The sequence below is a fragment of the Convolutriloba macropyga genome, chromosome 4 (genome assembly GCF_964194025.1).
Source record: "Convolutriloba macropyga chromosome 4, txConMacr16.3, whole genome shotgun sequence".
NCBI lineage: Eukaryota > Metazoa > Xenacoelomorpha > Acoela > Convolutidae > Convolutriloba > Convolutriloba macropyga.
Window position 1 is genome coordinate 75,642,447 of NC_134471.1, and position 21,841 is coordinate 75,664,287.

The window sequence follows — 21,841 nt, forward strand, 5'->3', positions numbered from 1 at the left end:
AAGTCACGATATCTGAAAAACCGCTGTTTTTTTCTCGTTTTCTTTAAAGTTTTTGTCCGTTGCACTTTGCTAGAAGATGACAATCTGTTACAAAGTCTTTCAAATTAGGCATAATAATTGGCAAGCTCGACAACTATAGCGACTAAATACTTCAGCTAAAAATTTATTATTGCTAGTCGTTATTCCCAAAGTGATTGCCAGTTGTTTTTGCTACGATAAACTGACCTAACTGACCATTTTATTTTTCATTTTTTCGAGTAAAGATTACTTTTATTACTTCCTTTTTAGTTTTGCTTAAAAAGCAGTTTAGATCACGCAAAACACAAGATGTTATGACAAAAATGTCACTTAAAAACTTCATGACAAAAACGACACTTGAAAATTAGTTGCCGAGTCATGAAAAGCATGTTAATGACATTCGATATTGAGTCTGCAATTTTCCCCAAATTAACAACCGATATTTCAATTATTTTAAATTGATGCGTCTGTAGACGGAATAGGGAAAAATATAATTTTTCCCTATTTTCATGCCTATTTAATTTTTCAAGATTTTCTAAATTTTTCCGCGAAGCCGCGAATTTGGAGGTCTGTGTGCTAATTCTGTTTGCATCTATAGCTTTTCATTGTAACTCAAAAGAATTTATTAACAATCATTGAAGATGAATGTTACTTACCTCTTTCGAATAAAGGAGTGAGTCCAAAGTTGATCAAAGTTCATCTACGGGTAACTCATCTCACACTGCAAAACTACTTTCTTAAATTCTGGTAACTCCTTCTGCAAAAAAAAGATTTTCTAATGTTTAATTAAGTTCTTTTTACTTTATATTCTTTAATGCAGAACTTATTTTTAAAAAGCGTTCATAACAAAGCGATGTAATCACTGTGCAAAGTAAAAATGAAGGTTCAATTTGTATGCAAAAGTTAGTCAATATAACCAACGTTCACATTATTACAGAACTGTAATAGTTAGCAATCTCATAATAATGCATTCACTCATTGTATCAATCTAAATCACCGTGAATTAACTCACCGCCAGGAGTTCTAAAACTTTCAATTTCAGTCACTAAATCTTCATAGCTCACACAATCAATATCATCTTTATCGTTTTCAATAGCTAAGTTCATCTGTTTAATAACAGCTTGCCTGCAAACTTCTGTAATATCACTGCCCGAAAACCCATTCGATTTTTGCGCTAATTTTGCATAATCGATTGCATGATCGACTGATTCTGATTTGAGAACCTTCTTGAAGATCTGAGCTCGTTGAGATTCGTTCGGCAGTGGGACATAGAACTTGAGCGGCATCCGTCTCCGAACAGCTGGGTCAATGTCGTTCGGCCTATTTGTGGCTCCTATGATTATAATCTGAGTGTTGGGTTCGGTTGTAATGCCGTCCCAGAGGGCCATTACTTCCGCCTAATTAAAAGGATTTATGAAAACTTGAAACAAAGATGACTATCAACAAATTTGAACCAGGTTTCCTTCATTTAACTCTTTTTTTGTAATTAACTAACGAGTTGAAATCAATTATGAATTATTATTATTAATTAAGATATTTATTATTATGAAGATTTATTATTTATTGAATAAATTGATCGTTAGAAATATGACTTATTTGTTCATATCATAGTAAACCGAACTTCAACAAACAAATCGAACATCGCTTCGTTCTGCTCTCAAATCTAACTTACATAAGTGATAAGTAATGAACTTTCAATATTGTATTCAAAATCTACCTTCAAAACTTTGAAGCATATTCTATTTTAAGAGTTATACAATTTGTAGAAGTTCAGTACTCTTACAGGAAAAAGTAACAACAAAAAGATAATCTTAAATTGTTTCACAGCTATCAAAAAACCTAGCTCCCAACTCAAACAATCGAAAAAAACTGACCAACATCTTCGACTTTTGTTTTCCATTAAAATACATTAAAAAAACTTTCAGTACTTACTTTAATCATGGCAGTAGCTTCGTGATCGGACGAATCTCTGTTCCTTAAGAAGCTGTCGATTTCATCAATAAAAACTACTGCAGGCTGAAGCTTCCGAGCTAAACTGAATATGGCAGCTGTGTACTTCTGTGACTCGCCATACCACTTGTTCATCAAGAACGACATCTGTAAACATTGTTAAACAGATCACAAAAGTTAAACAGATCAGAAAAATTGATCATATCTCACTACTTTATGCTCTCCAACTCAAAACAAATGTATGTTTTTTGGCTCACATAGTAGGCGAGGAGTTGTTGAATTTAATTGTCTGCCAATAAGGAACAACTGATGACTTGTTTTGGAGTTCGGTTCTCCCAAGTCGGCAGTTCCAAAACAACGACTAATGTAGGACGAACAGAAACAACAAAAATCGTTATTCTTTTAATTGTTGTGATGTTTTTAATTGACTTAAACCTATGTTAAGTAAAGCTGCCCTCAAATAACCTTCAATGAGAGTGAGTTGCCATTTAAAATCAAATTGAGAGTGAGGAAAGGCCAGTTTGGAGTGAGTTAAGTCACCTGAACCCCAAAATTTACTAACTCACAGGAACAGAAGATTAACCTCAAAACTCTCATGATAGTTAAAATCGACGTCACGCACACAACCAAGACCAAAAACTGCATGAATGAACACAAGCTGGAACTGAGCGGAACGCAAAATGGTCGTATCCATCATCGAGACGAAAAAAACATCAATCCTGAAAAATTCTCAGAATTTGCATCGACTACACAAAAACAAAACACAAAAAAGACTAGGAATCGACTCGGAAAAGCATAAAAAACGAATCAGATAATGAAACGAATTCGAAAAAACAGTACAAAAAGAAGTTAAATAGCCGCAGGTGAACAATCTAGGTAACTAATTTTTCTTAAGACACCATTTTTTCACTATACTTAAATACTATACTCAAATCACTATACTCAAATAAGAACGAAAAAAATTCACACCGCTTAATTGAAGGCGCGTAAGTTAGCGCGGGGGGTGCACCGGGGGGCTAGAGGGGTGGCAACAGTTCGGGGGGGGGGGGGGGTCAATCTCTTACGAACCGCCCTTCGCACCATAAGTATGTCTCCAAAACAGATTCTGTGAATCGCATACTTGAAGACTAGTGAGCTCAAAGGCTCTAAGAGCACTTGATGCTCGCTGGGCGCTACCTGTTCATCCCGTTTTTGAGGATGAAAAGTCAAAAGCAGACGAAAATTTGGTCAAGCGAAAAATCGCATAAAAAAGACCAACAGGACTAATTTAATTAGTACAAACTTCGTTTGAGAAAATTGCTAAGAAGTTGTTGTAAAAGCGCAAGTCCTCGAAATCAAATAAGTCGTCTCAAAATCTACCCTTTAACTTACGTATAAGCCTTAAAATAGCTTCATTGGCCTCAAAAAAATCCAAAAACGATAATGCTTTTTATAAATATAAAACTGCAAAAAATTGGAATACATATTTTTGTTTATGTCGGCATTACCAATAGGTATATCCGAAAAAACAGTCACGACAATAAAGTATATGACATTTCCAGTTTATAATTAGGTCAACCGGCAACTTCAGCAAACTGAGCAAACGGTCACTAAATTTTATCTCTCTATCCCGAAAAAACGTGTAAACACATCTTTCAAAAAAGACAGAACACCAATGCACTCTATACATACTTTGGAATGTAAAAATAGCAGGCCAATAATGGCACCTTCCCAGCCATTAAGAAAATATTTTAATCACCCAACAGGTTGCGGCAAGCAAACCTATTGTAATAAAATTCCTGTGCAACATCAAGCGATTAAAATTGCATCAGTACAATAATTGGCCAAATGTAAATTCACTTGGCTATATTTTTTTGCAAATTTTGATAGAAAAGATTATGGTTCTCTTTCATAAATAATCCTTTGTATAACATACAGAAAATTGAACATTTCTTAAGAGAGGGTCGAAATATCTTTCCATGGAGACTTAGTTTTGTTTCAAGATACCCAAAGCCTTTTATTCCACTTTCGCGCACTTCGATGAACAATTCAACTAATTACAAATTTAATTCTTTACTTTAAATTGCTTTGTTTGATAGTTTTGTTTCTGACACATTCGCATAAGTTTGGCTTAATGAAAATCAGACTTATCAAAATTAAACACTGTTACGAGTAGATTGATGCCTTCATAAATCGAGCATATTTCATGCAAATGTTCAGGGTTTCATTAAACTCAGGTACAAAAGAATCCTGTGAAGATGTGATCCCAAGTATATACAAGTGAGATTTAAAACTGATGAATTTTTGAAAAGAATCAACTTCATCTCATGCAAATTGAAGTACTATTAAGGCTCGATGAATGCTATTATCTTAAAATTGTTTACATACAAGACAAAAATCTGCAATCCAAAAGCTTCCCTGAGGTACACCGTCGAGGACTTATAACAAAAAATGAGGTACGATCCACCCAATGGTCGGAACAGCGTATCCACCCAATGCGTATTTCAATTTTCCAGAAAAACCCCACTATTCTGAACTTACATCAATATGCTAGGCTCTAGGAGAAGCGTCAAAGCGTTGAAAAACATTATACTAATTAGGTGTCTAGCCTTCATAAGAAAAGCCAGAAAACATAAACCGGAAGAATTGCTCTCGAACGACAGGCGAGGCTATTTAATTCATGGGCTGTAGCCTAGATAAATATTGCTTTATGGATGCAAAAAAAGTTGCACACGCCGGGATTCGAGCCATTGACCCCCCAGTCACTCACCAGAAGCACTGCCCACTCGGCTACCAGGCCCTTCTTGTTCCTCTGCTGCATCGATTTTATTTTAGCAACAAGCTTTACTTCGGTGTGAGAGCAATAGAGATCACTCAAAAACTGCTTGTTAGCTGTATTATGTTTATTAGTTGAAGAGCAGGCACTGAGATTCTTGCCAAATTAAAAGCTACAGACATTTTTCGATATTTTCTGTCCTGATTATCTAAAATCTGTCCTGGACACATTTCGCTAAAAGTCCATTTGATTTTTCAGCTAACAAAAATTAGAAAAACTTCCAAAGTCTGATTGCATTAATACACAATTGTACTAATACTCCAACACGGTGTATGTAGTACCAAAAGTTGCCTGTGCATGTCAGGTATTGAAACCGAACAAAACTTAACAAAAGGACATTGAGCACGTACAAAAACCGGACATTGCTTGGATAATAAACCCATGGGATGATTTGCATGGACTGAAACATTTAAATTCAGTCCATGCAAATCATCCCTCAGAAAGCGTCATTATTGGGTCAACTCGTGTTCAAGCAACTAAATTTTTCTAAGGGGGGTTTAATTTACAAAACTTCAATTTAATTGCAATTTCTTTGAAATAAATAAGTATAGCCCAACTTTGTCGCAGCAGAAATTATTTTCAATATACCGAATGGAATCTGATCTTTCTGCCGTTGAACTGTGACAAATTTGCGAAAGTGCCGACTTGCAAGCGGTTTGAAGGAAAATTACAAAAACCGGGAAAAAGAATTTCTAATCCACAAAATTTAGGGCAAAATCTCCATCCTACCTGCACATTGATGAAATGAAAGCCTGACTGACTGGCGATTCCACGCGCAATCATCGTTTTACCACACCCTAAAGCAGAAGCAATGAAAACAGTGTAACGCCACAGTGCTTGATTTTTAAAAATTCTACCCAACCTGGTGGTCCGTAAAACAGAGCACCCTTCGGGGCGGAGGCTAGTTTGCTTTTCAAAAACATATCCGAGTGCAGCAGTGGCATAATCAGTTTAGTTCTGACGTCTCGTAACAAGTTATCCATGCCCCCAATGTCATCCCACGTACTCGTTTTCTCTGCCACCTCTGACTGTACAACTTGGGCTGCAATGATTAATTCGTAGTCTGTCAACTTGACCGATGAGTTGAGACCCAACCGCTTCAATATCAAGGCTCCCTTTTCAGACTGAAAAAACCCCCTTTAAAATCAGGTGACGTGGCCCTCAGCCGATTATTCAATTTTTTGTTTCATTGCAGTAGAATATTCATTGGGGTACCTAAAAGAAAAATTCGGCAAGCCAAATCGGGCCCTAATTCCATCAGAACAAAATCTTACTATATTTTAAAAAACCTTTCCCAAAAATTTATAGTCAGTCCCATTAAGTTGCAACGCAATCGAACGTTTCAAAGGTCAAATTTAAAACATGCAGATATCTAGCAAAACACTGCCCATTTGCATGCCCCAAGCTTTTCGAACGTTCGCTTGCGTTGCAACTTTATGGGACTTACTATAACTCCGCAATCTCCAACCAACCATACCGCACATTTTTATTCTATAGAATTATTCCATGTACTGATAAAAAAATGTAAATTAGTTTTACTTTACTTTTACTGTCTTCTGATTCCTTGTCGATTTCCAACAATGGCAGCATTTTTCTTGCAATATACCATCCTGTAGCCACCATGCTCGCGAGACCAGCGAAACGAAGGACCATCTCCACCTTCCAGGCAGTTTCCATACTAGTTCCACTACTCATAATGCCTAAAAATGATAGATGGCATTTACCAAACATACGTCACTCTAAAGGAGCCTACCTGGTTCTGGAGAAGGCACAAGCTGGTAAGGCTTAGAAATATACATTCGAGAGCAACATTCGAAATATACATTCGAGAGCAACATTATATATAATTATTCATTCGAGAAATACACATTCGAGAGCTTAGAAATATGTATTCGAGAGCAATAGGAGTTCCATCCTCTGCATTCGCGGGTCAAGGACGCTCAGGCGGCGCAAAATTGTTGATGCTTCGATGGGAGCTGTTAGTTTGACTCATCGACTTTCATCATTAGTTGTTTGTTTTCTAATGCTGTGTCTTTTGTTTTTCATCCTCAGTAGATGTTTATATATAATCTTATAGATAAACTTATAATCTTATATATAATCTTATATATAAACTTATTAAATGGTCTCCATTTTGCACCCGGGAGGCTATTTACTGAGTTTCAGCTCTTGATTGTTGTTATTTACTGCGTGATAAGAGGCCGGATATTGTTTGGGTAGCCCCAAATTACTGGGGATTTTAGATTCCGGCGGAAGAATTCGCATCGGCAGAAGAATTCGTATCTGGGACAAACATCTTGATTTGAAAATTTCTAGCTTTTGGCGTGGTTTCTCCGCATCTGCTTGATTTCTTCATTTAGCTTAGTTATTCGAAGAACCTATTCCTCTGCACGTTCTTCTCTCAGTCAACATTTGGCGCGAGAGCTCTCCTTATTTGTTCGACTGATTTATACGTGGTGAGGTCGGGACCTCAGTTATTAACCCTTGTGAGATGAGTCACCAGATGAATTGCAGCTTTTGCCAGCGTTCGCTGGGTGGAAGAGGAGTGTGGTGTCTTGTGTGTGGGTTTGTGCACGTCAGATGCAGTGGCCTCAAACGTTCCACAGACTGGGCACCCGGTTTCACCAGCATCAAAAGTTTGGACAACAGCAGCACGGGCCTTACTCAGCAGTTCTCTTCCTTGAGCCTCGACACGAGAAGCGATACAACCGAGCTAACCCAACAACTGTGATCCCTGAGTCTCAACTCAGGAGAGGGCAAGGACTTGAAGACCGACATCACCTCTCAAACAAAGACTGGTACCAGTGTCTACGATATGTTTATTATTACCAGATGTAGCTTATTCAACCGTTTACCTAAAGCCACGCGTAATTCAATTGGCAATTTACTTACATAGCTTTTAAACAACACCACCGAAGAACCAACTAAGGATACTAATTGGTTTGAACTCCTATGCGCACCTAATTTGTGTCTTTTACTGCCTAAGCGCACTGGGAAAAAAGTAAATTTATCGGATGTTCTGAAGAAGCAGATATCAGCTTTTAGCACCAATTTTAAGTCACTCCCAGTTCCCAAATCAAGTGAAAGCAAATCTAGCACCAAAGAAGTTTCCATTAACAATATTGTACAAACAAAGTTTAATGCGGGCGATATTAGAGGAGCAATAAGAAAATTAGCATCAGACGATAGTATTGACCAGACAATGCCGAAACACTGCAATTATTAAGAGACAAGCACCCTTCAGCTCAACCAACCAATATTCGCCTTGTTACTGGTACTGTTGATGCTTTATGAGCTTCTACATCCAAATTATACGAGCCATCTTTTCTTTCCCGGCGGGCTCAGCAGGCGGCCCCTTTGGCTTGCGTCCCCAAGTTCTGAAAAATTTGGTTAGTGACAATGACCCGCAGTTGAAACAAAAAGTGCTTACAGCTTTAACAAGTTGCATTAATTGCGTTTTGAAGGTTGCGGTTCCAGTTTCTATTAGGCCATTATTTTATGGTGCAAATTTGACAACTCTCAACAAAAAATCAGGTGGAATCCGGCAAAACGCTACGTAGATTGGCGGCCAAATGTTTCGGGAACTACGTCAAAGATGACAGTTCTGCAAATAACGGCCACAAATAGTTAGGTTAAGGCAAGAGTTGTGGTTGTGAAGCAGCGGCACATGAAGCTCGTTTATACCTTACGAAGGCAATGACAGACAATCATGTTTTGGTAAAAACTGATTTTAAAAATGTTTTCAATTGTTTGAACAAAGAACAGATTTTGAAAGTTCTTCATCAGCACAACCCAGCATTATTCGAGTATAGAAGAGCAGCTTAATCAGCATCTCCATATCTGTTCTATGGTGACAACATGATTACGTCAGAAACTGGTGCACAGCAGGGGGACCCTGAAGGGCCCCCTTTATTCTGAGACGGAATAAATCACACAGTCCATAACATCACGTCTGAACTAAACACTTGGTATCTCGACGATGGCACCTTTGCAAAGGAGTATAATGTATTATTAAAAGATTTGAAATTTTTGATTCAAGAAGCAGAGAATGTTGGACTCAGTGTTAACCCTTCGAAATGCCAGATTGTTTTTCTCAATGACCAGTCTGTTACCATCCGCCAGCGCATCATGGACGAGTCGAACTTGGTTTGTTACGGCTGTGACATTACGCCAATACAGGACCAAGTTTTTTTGGCTCGCCAGTTGGGTACAACTCGACTATCGTCGTTCATCGATAGAAGACAGAACAACTTTGAACAATTTCTCACAAATTGCAAAAATTGATTCGCATTTTAGCTTCTTCTTGCTCAAAAGCATTTTTCATATGCCTAAGTTACTTTATTTTTTGCGCACTTTGTCATGTTTCAAATTTTATGAGCAGCTTCAGTGATTTGGTTCCCTCTTATTGAATGCTTTAGAAACAGTGTGCAACATCAGCCTAGATGAAAGTAGCGGTAAACAAGTACTTTTACCGGTTTATGTAGGTGGACTCGGTTTTTCATCTTCTATCCATTTGGCCACTTCAGCACTAGCATCCAAAAGTGGAACAGAAGATTTGTTAGTTTATTTGGGCAGGCCTCCGGATATTTGCTATTCCGCGGTGTTAACAGTTTGGATGGTTTATTCTGGGCTTAATGGAGTACCAGTTGATGATATCACAAAAGAGAAAACGTGTTCTAAATGCGTATCCAAGTATCAACGTGATTTGCGAGTCTCAGCTGCTGATACCTATAATAAAAAAACGCTTACTGGCATTTAACGGTAATACTTCAGGTTCTTGGCTAAACGCAATCCCTTTTTCTTCTATCGGCTTGAAGTTAACTAATACCCATCTTCGGACTGCAGGGTCCTCAAGATAAGGGTGTAAAATGTGTATTAAGCATTTGGATATTTGCAGTGAAATAGCTAATAACTTTGGATTACATGGATAATCATGTAGAAAAACTGCATCTAGATCCAATAGGCATTCTGAGATTAATTTGTTGGTTAAAAGAACATCAGCGTTTGCGGGTGTAACATCATGTTTACAAAAAGCTTTGTGAAAGTGACGAGAAGAGACCCACTGGAGTGACTTCAGTGCCTTGGAGTCGTGGAAAAACTTTGGTGGGGGACGTCACATTTGTGGATTCGCTCTCACCTGGTCGCGTTGACAGTCCGCACCTTTCTGTGGAGGAGGTAGACAAGAAGCTCGCAAAGCACAAAAGAGATCTCCAACAGTGGCTTTATCTTCCAGCCTGTGGCGTTCGACACCCAGGGCAATTACGGGTCCGAGACGTCCACCTTCTTGGACGAATTGCTGAAGAGGGCGATTTCCACAACTTCCGAGACAAGGGCATGATCATTTTTTGTTCAAAAACTTTCGATCTTCCCGCAAAAACACAACTCCGCCTGCATCCTAGGAACTTTAAATGACGACTCCAATCTGGAAGAGTTTTCTAATTTAGCTGAGTTAACACTGACGAGCCCTTTTTGAGTGCATTTTAAAACTTAACTGTTTTTATTCTCTCTTCTCTCTCTTTATAAATACCATTTACGGCATTTTATAATTATAGATATGAATTCAATCTTTTCCCGTTTTTATTGATAGATTTAATCAATACAAAATGCTTTATGAAGACGTAGTGCTGGGAGGACCCCAGAGCAGCCAATATTCACCCAGTCTTGGAGAGGGGGATTTCTTAATTTACCTGTTTTTCGAGAGCAATTGTTGCAATAAATTAATAAAAAGTTTCAGATAAATTTGAATATCTGGGCCCACCGCGGTGCTCCCATTGTTAATGAGAGAAGAGTGAATTAAACATCATTAGAATAACATGATTAAAACTTCAATGACTACAAATTCAAAGTCTTGCATCAGAATCATCACGGTACCTAAAGTTTCTATACAGTTTAGTTTCCGGTAATCTGTCTATAGTGGGTTTCAAACTGCCGAAGATTAGGTTTCTGAGCCGATCCATCATAATCGTTCCTGGTATATAGGGGCAGACACATATGTGATCTTTCGTGTGAATGTATTGTTGGATAAAGATACATTGGCACTCAATTTTTCTTCGTTGACAGCTACCGTTGACACATAATTAGGTGGTGGCAACCATTGTTGTTATAGTACATTGCTATCACAGCTATTTTTCTGAGTTTATTTCTGTTAAGATCCAGTAGGGTCCAAATATCTCGTCGATCAATGGCATTGTAGGTAATCTTCGGGTACTCCCAGCCCATTTCTTGAAGAAGACGCTGTATACATTCTTCGTGTGGTCATCCCATCTGTCGAGTGAGATTTATACGACGTCCATATGAGGCAGCGGGGATTCTAACTGCGTTAAGAAAGCGAGATGCTGAGTTCAGAGTTACTTTGAAGAAGTTTAATTCGGTGGCAAGACCATTCGTGGCGACGATCCCTTTATGCACGAGGTGTTGAAGATGTTTCTTGGGATTAAGGTTGTTTGAAGTTTGACTCCTACATAAACAAACTCGTTTATAAATTCAATTGGTTCGTTATGATATGTAATAAGTGGCTTGTTTCTAACACCGCCTTCTTCGTAGAACCTCATTATTTTCGTTTTCTTGATATTGACTACAAATCCGTTTAATTGACAATAGTTCTCCAATAAGTTGAGCTGTTTCTGGAGTGTTTCAATGCTGCGGCTTCCTATGGCTAAACTATCCGCAGAGAAGAGGACCTTGGGGTTATCGAAATAGCGCCGTAGGGCGTCACTTAGGTTGGCTATAAACATGGCAAGTGAAAGTGGAGATAGCTTTTCACCATGAGCTAGACCTATTGTCCGTTATGACCTCTTGGAGGTAGTCACCAATCGTTAATCTGATTTTGTTGTTATTGATTATAGAAAATAGGACTCTTTGGAAATGAGTTGACAAACCCATGGCGTTAAGTTTTTCCATCAGCAAGGTCCCATTTATTCTATCAAATGCTTTTTTCAAGTCTATAAAGCATACATAAAACGACCTACTTTCGATTGCCTTTTCCATGTAGCTGCACAATTCTTTTTATGGTGGTTATCATGAATTAGCCACTTCTGAATCCGTGCGGTGTCGACAGTAAAATCTGGTAGACCTCAGTAAATCGACGTAGCTTCTCGTGGATTGTGTTAGCGTATATTTTACATAGAGCAGTGTGAAGAGCTATACCACGATAACAAGTTTGGTTACCTTCCATGATATCGGAAATTCTACCGGTGAGAAGGCCAGATCGAAAATGCTAAGGTTCACTGTTATTAAAATCATTGGAAAACCAAATTTCATTATAGGCCTGTAGTTTTCTTCTTTTTGATCCGTTGCACGGCTTCAGATATTGCTCCGATTGACAATGGCAGATCTAGATCAGGGTCGTATTCGGCACACGTTCTAAGATAGACTTGATCGAGAGGTACTGGAATTGGCATCACCATTGCTTCTTGGGACGATAGTAATTTTGTGAAATTTTTCTACAGAATTGATGGTTCCTCTTTTACAAGGCTATTCCGGTTAAATTTGAGGATATTCCAGAATTGGTTTTTTGAGCATTTGGCTGTTTTAATAATCGTGAGTTTTTGGGTCCCATCATTTGCTGCCTTTATACGTCGGCATAGTTGCTTGAAAATCTTTTTTTGTTAGTACATATTGATTCCGGTTGGATTAAGAGTATTCGATTTTACCAATTTTATAGTCCTGGATCAAATTGATATGTAGTTGATTCAGTTTTCCATCAAATTTTGGTTTTGATTTACGCTATCGCGACACCTTGGAACATCTGATTGTTAATCAGAAGTGGGCACATGTTACAAAACTGTGAAATGAAAAATTTTAAAAGTCGAATTTTTAATTTGAAATTATAGTTTATTTCGCGCAGATATACTTGGGATTAAAAGACTGCCCGCCAAAATAGAGGAGAGTAATTGTCATGTTCTATGCCGACGGACTGCACAATGATTTTTGTTGTATGGAAAGTTGTTACAATGGGAAAACCAAAGTGTTCAGATTTACAGAAAGAGCTATTTTATCAATCGATCATTCATTTTTTTGTCAGTTTTTAAACGTGACAACTTTACCAAAATTCTAAAAACTCTTTGGACGATTAAATTTAATATTTGTTTTTGAAAACTAAAAATAATTGTCGTCAATTTGGCAGTGTGATTTGATGGTTAATTCAATCCTCTTCTTCTTAATACTTGGGATTTCAAGTTATTGAAATAGATTGTGTTAATTGTCCTTAGTTTTGTAACCCAGCGACCCTGGAAAGTGCTGGAAAAAAGACAGAAATTGTTCAACTTTTTGTAACGGCTACCTGGTTTTCGCAGAACAGTGGGAAACAGAATACTATTTTATGTATCTTAGCAACTCCGAAACTTCTGTTTGCTTGCCATAGAGTTGGTTTCAGCCTACCACAGAACAAAGTTCACTGCCTCTGATAAAATATACTGTTTTCTGGCATGGCTTTGTATACAAAAGCATTACTCCCCTTAGAAGCAATAAGTATAAAACTAGAAAACTTATTTCTTTGCCATCATTACTACAAAAATACTTGTATGTTTTTTTACTGTCAACGCGCAGCACAGAAAATTATATTCAATCATGTACGAAAGATCAGTTTTGTTGATATCACAAAAAAAATGTTAGCAAACCAGATCAGAGCAAGCGAGACTTTTATTCGTTCTATATCAATCGCCCCGTCTTCAAATGAGGACTCCTGAAACTGTTCTCTTTTTCAAATGAATCTGCAGAATATATTTTGTCAAAGAACTTAAAAAATTCACGCGAAAATTGTCGGCACGTAAAATAAAAAAAGTAGGCGACAAATAATTTGAGTTTTCAGAGTCTAAGTCTGGTGGCCCAAATTCCTCTTGTAGTTTTTCTTCTTGTTTGATCAGCTTGTAAAGTCTCGTACGCGGATACCCAATTTCTAAGAGCGTTAAACAAACTTACAAAGCAAATTTCAGGAAAGTACAGAACTGAAATCTCTTTCAATTGTATCGCCTGTTGTCACGCCCCTATTTCGTCCCTTATAGTCACGTGATTATTTTCCTTTATATATCCTTAAATAAGTGCTTTAATCTAGTTCATATTCAGATAGATCTCAAGGCCATATATAGCTAGTATTTCCATCTAGGCTTGTAACCCCTAATTTGTTTATGTTTATGAAAAACAACTGCAGATTGACAGTTTACTGATAAACATATCAAGTGCCTAAAAGCCTCAATATTTACTTTTTTTGATTTTCCTGAAGATAAATTCGCATAATTAGTAAATAACTTCATCCGTACTATTGTGCTAACACGGAACTTGTATATGTAATTAACAAACATCAAGAGACGTACAAAAGCCGGAAATCGCCCAACTTGTAGATCAGTAAATATTTCCGAAGGACCAATACAACTCAAGGTACAGCCTTGCGGAACCTACGATTACCAGAACACAGGAGAAGCAGCCTGACTATCATTTGCTATTCGAACTCAACAATAATCTTGAAACTTCTTATCCAATCTCTGAAAAGTTTGTTATAATTTATGTTAAAATAATCAAAGATTGAACTGGAAATTCGTCATAAAATAACTAAGTTAGAACAGGCATCTTTAGCGTTATGTTGTGGCTAAATATAGCTCTAAAACCCAAGGCAACTAGTGGATATATCGCGCATCCGAACCGCTCAATAAAAGGCTATTACTAGCTAAGTTTATTCAATTTATATCCGCTAAAAACCGCACAGTGAAACATCAAAATAAGTCCTTGTAAAATGACAATTATTCACACTACTTACTGCTAAAATTAAGCTCCGAAAACACCGTGAGGAACGCTCTTAAGATTAGTGCGTAACACCTGTTTTAACAGCAGGTAGATGAGAGAAGATTGAACGCGATTGACATATGCTGCTACATTTGGAGTACTTGCGCGTAAAATCAGTGCGTAAAATCAGTGCGTAACATGGTGACAGGAGTTACTAATTGTTTCCCAATTTAACGGACCGAAATTTCGAATAATTCTTTGATTAATCTGACATTTTCTTCTTTCTTTTGACAAATTCGTTATTTTCTTTCATTTCATTACCTCAAGAATCTTCAGCCAGCATCCAGCACTTCTTTTCCGATCAAGACAATAATGCAGAAAGCAGTAACAAAGGAAAGATTGGCTGGAAACTGTGTTTGTGTCTTCGTGGACTAAATGCAACAATAAGTCAAAAGTGCGTGATTGAATAACAACTGGAACAAACTCAACCACAGCCGCCACTACGGACAAAAACAACACGGTATTTGCAAACGAAAATTTTGTGAGTAAATGAATTTGTAAAATTACTTTCTGGTGCTTTATTTATGTCAATTTATAAAGAACAAATTCTCCCCGCTATTAATAATTGCCGCGCTTCCCCCAATTTTGTTGAACATATTGAAGGAAATAACATTAACTACACTCAAAATAGTAACAAAACGCAAGCTCAGATAGTAACTGCTTTCTCCTCTTCATTTTATAAATCCATCGCAATTTATGTGCTAGATAAAGATGATAAATTGTTGCAATTTATTGGACAGCAAAAAATTTTAAATCAAAAAGTTCGCAAATTTGGCCTTATTCGTAACAAACTTCAATCAGATAGAGATTTTAACCTTGATAACATCATTACTAATTATCAGATAACATCAGCATAAGCTAAATTACTGAAAACATTACTTAAATATTAACTAAAAGAGGGCAAAACCTAAATTTAAACAGAATAATAAAAACAATTATATTTAATTTCCCCACCCAGCTGCGGAGGTTAATGAATCAATCAGTGACATCGGTCATTATGCTGTTGCCTATCCGAGTGCAGCCTCCACAAGGCCTGTGCGGTCGTGGTCCCCACGAATTTTCTTAGACTAAGGGGCACTCCTTAATGTTGAGACTGCGGCGGACCATTCGGCTTCAACGATATAAGTCTGACGATTCGACCGGAGCTTCAAGTATAGGTTCATAAGCAGCCCATCTTTATTATTTTCTGACCGAATGGTTTCAGTAGTTTTTTTCTCTTGTGCTACTCATTTAACTTCTTTATCTCTATTAACCAATTAATCTCTCCCATGGGGTTAAGTTAATTGTGCTATTTAATAATTTAGAACGAAAATAAGACTGATTGAACGATAAGTATATAATTTAAACGGGTAAAAACAAAATGGCACACGCGCAGATTAACAGCACGAAAGGGACAATTTCAACGATTTTGAACAGTTAATAACACGTGCAATCGGAGTTGCAGCAATCGCAGCCGCGCAACAAGCGAATTTTCTGCAATTACATTTAAAAGGAGATGCTTTAAGATACTTCTTAACCCTACCTGAGGCAACCATACTAGTTTTTGTGGATAGTATAACAGATTCAGATTAATTCTTAGATTCAGTCTAAGAAACAGATTCACACAAGACGACTTGAGAGAGATCAGAATAATAAAGTTGGAGAACCAAAAGTTTAATCCAAAAACAGACACAGTGAAAAATTTCTTAGTAAAGTACAGAACTGAAGCAAATAAAGCATATCCAACACCCGAAATAGCAGTAGCGGCAGCAAGAGGAGGTGATGCTGAAGCTCGTAGATTTGAATGAGAGACAACAGCAGGGGAATCTGGCCTTGAAATGTCAGAAAACAGGAAAAACGAACAGATAAAGCGCTTCTTCGTTAAGTCTATGCCAAATTGTCTTAATTCTAAGCTGTTAGAAAGGCCAGATACTGATACAATCGATCAATTATGCACCTTAGCTAGCCAACAAAATGCAAATAGGGAGATGTGTTACAGAGAAGAGTACTTTGACGACGGATTTAGCGAAATAACTGAATCAAACACTGATAAAATGTTGAAAGCAATAACTGCTATCTCTCTCTAATAATCAAAAAGAACTTGAACAAAAACTTGAACAGAGCATAGCACCTAAAAATGGACCACCAGAACAAAGCCCAATAAACATCTTCACACCACATTGCCCACAACAAGTCTACAGACAAAGTTATAGACCAAATTCCCGCCCGCAATATCAAAATTATCAACCAAATTACCGTCAATATCAGCCCAATTATCGTCAATTTCAGCCAAACTATCAGCCCCAGCAACAGTATGCCCCCCGTGCTAATAATTACCTAGAGTTTAGACCACAATTTAATGCCCCTGGACTATTTTATCATAATGAACAGCCACAAACTCGGAATTATTGGACTGAACCTTCAGATAGCCCCATTTGTTCAACCAGCTTATGTTAATAGACCAGTTTATCGTTCCCAACAAAAAATACACCTGCTAATCTTCTTCGACAGGGAATAGTTTATGATAGCCCAGCTCCAGCACAAAACCGGTATGGTAGTCAACAAACAAATCAGTTTAATCGTGCAAGTATTCCTCAAAATAGAAATAAGAGAAGTTTGAATTACCCATTTAATAAAAAAAAACTAATAAAGCCACCCAACAATAAAAAACAAAATAAAAATTATAAAAACTCAGTTAATTATTATAACGAAAGGACGTCCAGTCCTAGTTTAGATAAAGTAATAGAACCAGTTTATAATGAAAGTAACAAAAAGCGTAGAAAACGCAAAAGAAACAGCAATAAAAATAAAGTGAATAAATCTGTGCAACTCCCAACACAAGTACCTCAGCCCGTACCAAAACCAGTAGCACATGTTCAATAATTAATTAGCATTGTCCCATTTTTAGGCAGAACATTATCCTACGTTAAAGTTAAATTTAATGGAGAATTAGAAAGACGCGCACTAATTGATATAGGAGCATTCGCAAACGTGATAAGCCGCGACTTTTACAAAGAACTTATTAACACAAATATCAAATCAATAACAGAAATAGAAAAGCTTGATCTAGATAAAGTAAAAATGGCAAACGGCAATATAGTTGATTGGCAATTGACAAAGCAATTAAAGTTACATTTAAATTGGGCACACAAACATTCACTGAAGACTTCCTTGTTTTAATTGTCTTAACTCCTGTAATATTAGGCAACCCATTCTTTGTTAAACATAAAGTGAGCATCTGCCCATGACAAAGCTACATTAAATTCCCTGATCAAAGTCTGCAAATAAATGAAATAAATCCAGAAAAACAACCCAGAAGGGTTGTAAAGCGTAAAAAATGTGGAGTCTATACGCAGAAAAGACAATTATTACAACCAAATTAATAAGCAGTACTAGAATGCAAGCTTCACAACAAATTAGAATCTTTCACTGACCTTTGCGGGGCTCTAATACCACATGAAAATTTTGAAAAAGATAGTGAAGTAATATTAACGTCCTCTTTAAGTAAAGTTGCTGAAAATAACATTCTTTACCTCTACGTTCTGAACATTACTAAACACCTAGTTACTATAAATAAAGGCAAAGAAATAGCCAACATCAGATCAAGCCAACATCTCATTCTTAACGTCAGATCAAGCTGAAAAATTGTCAGAAGTAGATGCACTATTAATAAATGTTGCAAAAAAAGAGTGAAAATTATTTAACAGAAATAAATCAACTAATTCAAGTCACAGATACCCCAAAAAAGAAAAACTCAACCAGCAAAACCGGCCCCGGAATATGAAAAATTGTGGTTCCCAACGCCTGAAACGTGCCCTGATCCGACATATTTGTCACCCTAGCAGAGAGAAATCTTTGAGCAATTGCTGAAACTGCAAGAAATGGAAAAACTAGACCCAAAGGGTAATCATCAGGACAAAATCACTTTCTTGAGCAAATTCCCGTGGGAAAAATCGACCCTCAATGATGAGCAAAAAACTGTAGTAGATGAATTATTAGTTGAATTCAGTGATATCTTTGCGAAACACAGATTTGACGTTGGATATAATACAGATTTAAAAATAAAGTTAACTCCAGAAAGAGGCATAACAATTTATGAACAAGGCCCTCCAACTTCTATTCATTTGAGAAAGGAGCTGCAAGTAGAACTGGCATTAATGCATTACTACGGACTAATAACAGCTTTGCCTCAATCAAGATGCAGTAGTCCCCTTTTTGCACAGCGAAAAAACTCAGGAAGACTTAGACTGTTAATTGACTTGAGAAAAATAAACCATCTGCTGAAAAATGATTAAGTGAATACGAATTTCCCAACCTCGAATATGAGCGACACAATAAAATATTTCGCCGGGAAAAAACTGTTTACGAAACTTGATTGTTCTCAAGCATACCACTGTGCGCAAAGGCAGACGATTTATCAGTGCAATTGCTAGCATTCAAGTTTGCTTCGAGAACTTATGCTTATAAATGTCTTGCACAAGGATTGAATAAATCAGTAACTCGGTTTCGCTCATTTATTAGACATTACTTGGAAACATGCTTAGCCTCAGGGAATTGTACCCAGTTTATGGATGATATTGGAAATGCAGTAACAAATTTTGAACAATTGGTACCCTCTTTGCGAGAAATATTTATCTGTATACGTCAATCAGTACTGAAATTGTCGCCCGAAAAGTGTGAAATAGCAAGAGATACAATGAAATTCTTTGGAAATAACTTTAGTGCAGAAGGAATATCACCAGAAAAGTCGAAATTAACTAAATTCCTCAATAAATTTTAAACGCCGAAAACAACAAAGCCAATTACAACAACGCAATTAAAGTTCTCAATGCATTACAAAGAGTTCCTAGCTTTTTACAATGCGCTGGACTACTTTTCACACTACATTTGGGGACCAAGCAAACAAGTAAATATACTTATTGACAACAAAAGCCTTACACAATTCTTTCAGTCAAAAGTAATACCGCCATCACTTTGGAATTGTTTAGACCGAATACTTGCCTTTAACATAGTAATTGCACACATTCCTGGACGCGCTAATTACGCAACAGATTTCCTCTCTCGAATGGGGAACGATAAAACAGCAACAATGTCTTAAAGTTAACAGATAGAATTCCAGTTAGAGAGGTAGAAATAGACACAGAAGCCCAGAATCCTGACATTGAACTAAATGTGTTATGTGATTTTGAAAATTTCGACGACGAAATTAATAGTGCTGAACTTGACGTCCTTAAAAAACTCGGAGTTTATGAAGATTACAAAAAGAAGCAGTATAATTTACCAATCACAAAAATAAAATGTCTATTAAAATTTAAAAGAAAGCAAGAAATAAATTCAATTCAGTACCCAAATCCATTAGATGAGTTCCCAGATCTTACAGACAACTTAATTAGCCTTAACTTAGCAGACGATCAGCAAAAACATGCAGAAATCAGAACATTAATAGCTGGATTCAACAAAACAAATCAAAAACCAGACTTAAAATATGCTTCAACAAACTTAAAAAAGTATCACAAACATTTAAATAGAAAAATTCTTGAAGGGAATGTCTTATACCGGAATTTTTATGATGATACTGGAAATGTACTTCATAAACAATTCTGTGTACCTAAGCATTTGTGGAAAGAGACTATATATAGGCTCCATAATTCACAAACAGCAGAACATTTAGGCATCAAAGCAACGATTCAGGAACTTAGAAAGCGATTCTATTACACAGGTTTCACTGAACATTTCATCAGCTTCATCAAAAACTGCCTCACCTGTCTCCAATTAAACAGGGTGCCAAAAAGACACATCACATCAAAGTTGCAACCAGTCAGTTTTTTACAATCATATCCAGGAGATATGCTCCAAATCGATTTAGTAGGCCCTCTAAAGTCCTCACAATTTAAGTAAGTTTTGAGTGGAATAGATGTTTTCACAAAGTATCCACTTGCAGTCCCATATTAACAAATGGATATGCTGACACATTAGCCCGAGAACTAGTAAAACTGTTCTTCCAACACAGCTACATTCCTCAGTGAGAATACTTAGTGGCTTAGGAACAAACTTTGTTTCAGAATTAAGCAAGTTTACTAGAAGTAAAGCTAAAACATGCCTCACTAAAACAACCTCAGACCATTGGAGCAGTAGAGCGATCTCACGGACCATTAAAGCGAATTTTGAAGCTCAATACTGAGGAACAATGGAAAGACTGGCATAAATATGTTCCTCTGGCAACGTTCATTCATAATACTTCATATCATTCAGCAACAAATTGTTGTCATTCAACTTTATTCCATGGCAGAGAACCAATAAAACCCCTTGATATTAGATTCTCCAGAAAAGTAATAGATGCAGTAGCAGTAAATTCAGATTTTGTAAATAAACTGCAAGACGCCATGATGCAAAATCTTGGAGAAAACAAAAAAAAACTGACGACTGCTTACTTGAAATACAAAAAGTATTATGACCAAAAAGCCTCAGCAAAACCTATTTCGGAGAAATCATTCTGTTTACTTTTGAACCCTAAGCTACTAGAACAATCAACTGTAATAGCGTCACAAGTTCAGAAATGGTTACCGCTATATAAAATGGAAAATGTCCTTACTGACTCTAATTATATCATTCGAAAAGTAAAGAAAAACTACACACAGTGTGTTCATCGCATCAGATTGAAACCAATCAAACCAAGTGGAACTCCTGAGGACCTTGAAGTCATTAATTCTGCAAAATTTGAACCTGATCCATCAAGACGACAGCAAATGGAACCCGATCTTTTTGATAAAGACATTCCGGAATTAATTAGTGAACAGGAAAAGGAATCGATTCAATCCAAAACAGTGAAACCAGACCCAGTCAGAGTGACCATAAACGTTTTCCTAGGTAGAAAAGCAGCAAGAACTGCAGCAGCAGCACCTCCAACACCACTCCCGGCGCCACCAAGTGTAGCAGCACCAGCAGTTAGACCACGAACAGCCCCCGTACATCTTCCGGTATTTGATTCTTCAAGTTCAGATGAAGCAATTCCCAACTTATTTGAGAAAATAGCAGTTCAGATGAAAACCTAGCTGACCTGAACCTAGACGCTGAACAAATAGCTAGAATACCGGTTGACCCGTTAATTGCTGATAAAATCAGACAGCAAGAACCAGAAATTCGTGGTCCTCTGGTATCATCTTCATCAGATGACGATATGTTTTTACCTGCCCAACAGTCCCAACCATCAATAGTACCATTAGATGTTGAATCGCCTCCAGAAACACATGAAGAACAATTTGCAGTAACCGAGAGGAAATTAAGAGCCCGACCTTGTAACCC

General features: G+C 37.1%; 3 protein-coding genes across 3 annotated transcripts in view; 2 read left to right on the forward strand and 1 right to left on the reverse strand.

The window, feature by feature from the left end:
- LOC142337902 (uncharacterized) overlaps positions 1-21,841 on the forward strand; it is a 519,657-nt gene that overhangs the window by 331,843 nt on the left and 165,973 nt on the right. The window lies entirely within an intron of this gene.
- Positions 788-6,511, reverse strand: LOC142337900 (outer mitochondrial transmembrane helix translocase-like). The gene is made up of 5 exons (XM_075387531.1): positions 6,323-6,511; positions 5,646-5,907; positions 5,513-5,580; positions 1,951-2,115; positions 788-1,415 (listed from the first exon to the last, which is right to left on the reverse strand). The coding sequence occupies exons 1-5, from the start codon at positions 6,476-6,478 to the stop codon at positions 1,002-1,004; spliced, it is 1,065 nt and encodes a 354-aa protein (XP_075243646.1). The 5' UTR covers positions 6,479-6,511; the 3' UTR covers positions 788-1,001.
- The window catches only part of LOC142337910 (uncharacterized), a 218,721-nt gene continuing 203,772 nt past the window's right edge, over positions 6,893-21,841 (forward strand). Inside the window, exon 1 of the mRNA XM_075387545.1 lies at positions 6,893-6,907. The gene's annotated coding sequence lies outside the window, so the exon portion shown is untranslated. The remainder of the gene's footprint in view (positions 6,908-21,841) is intronic.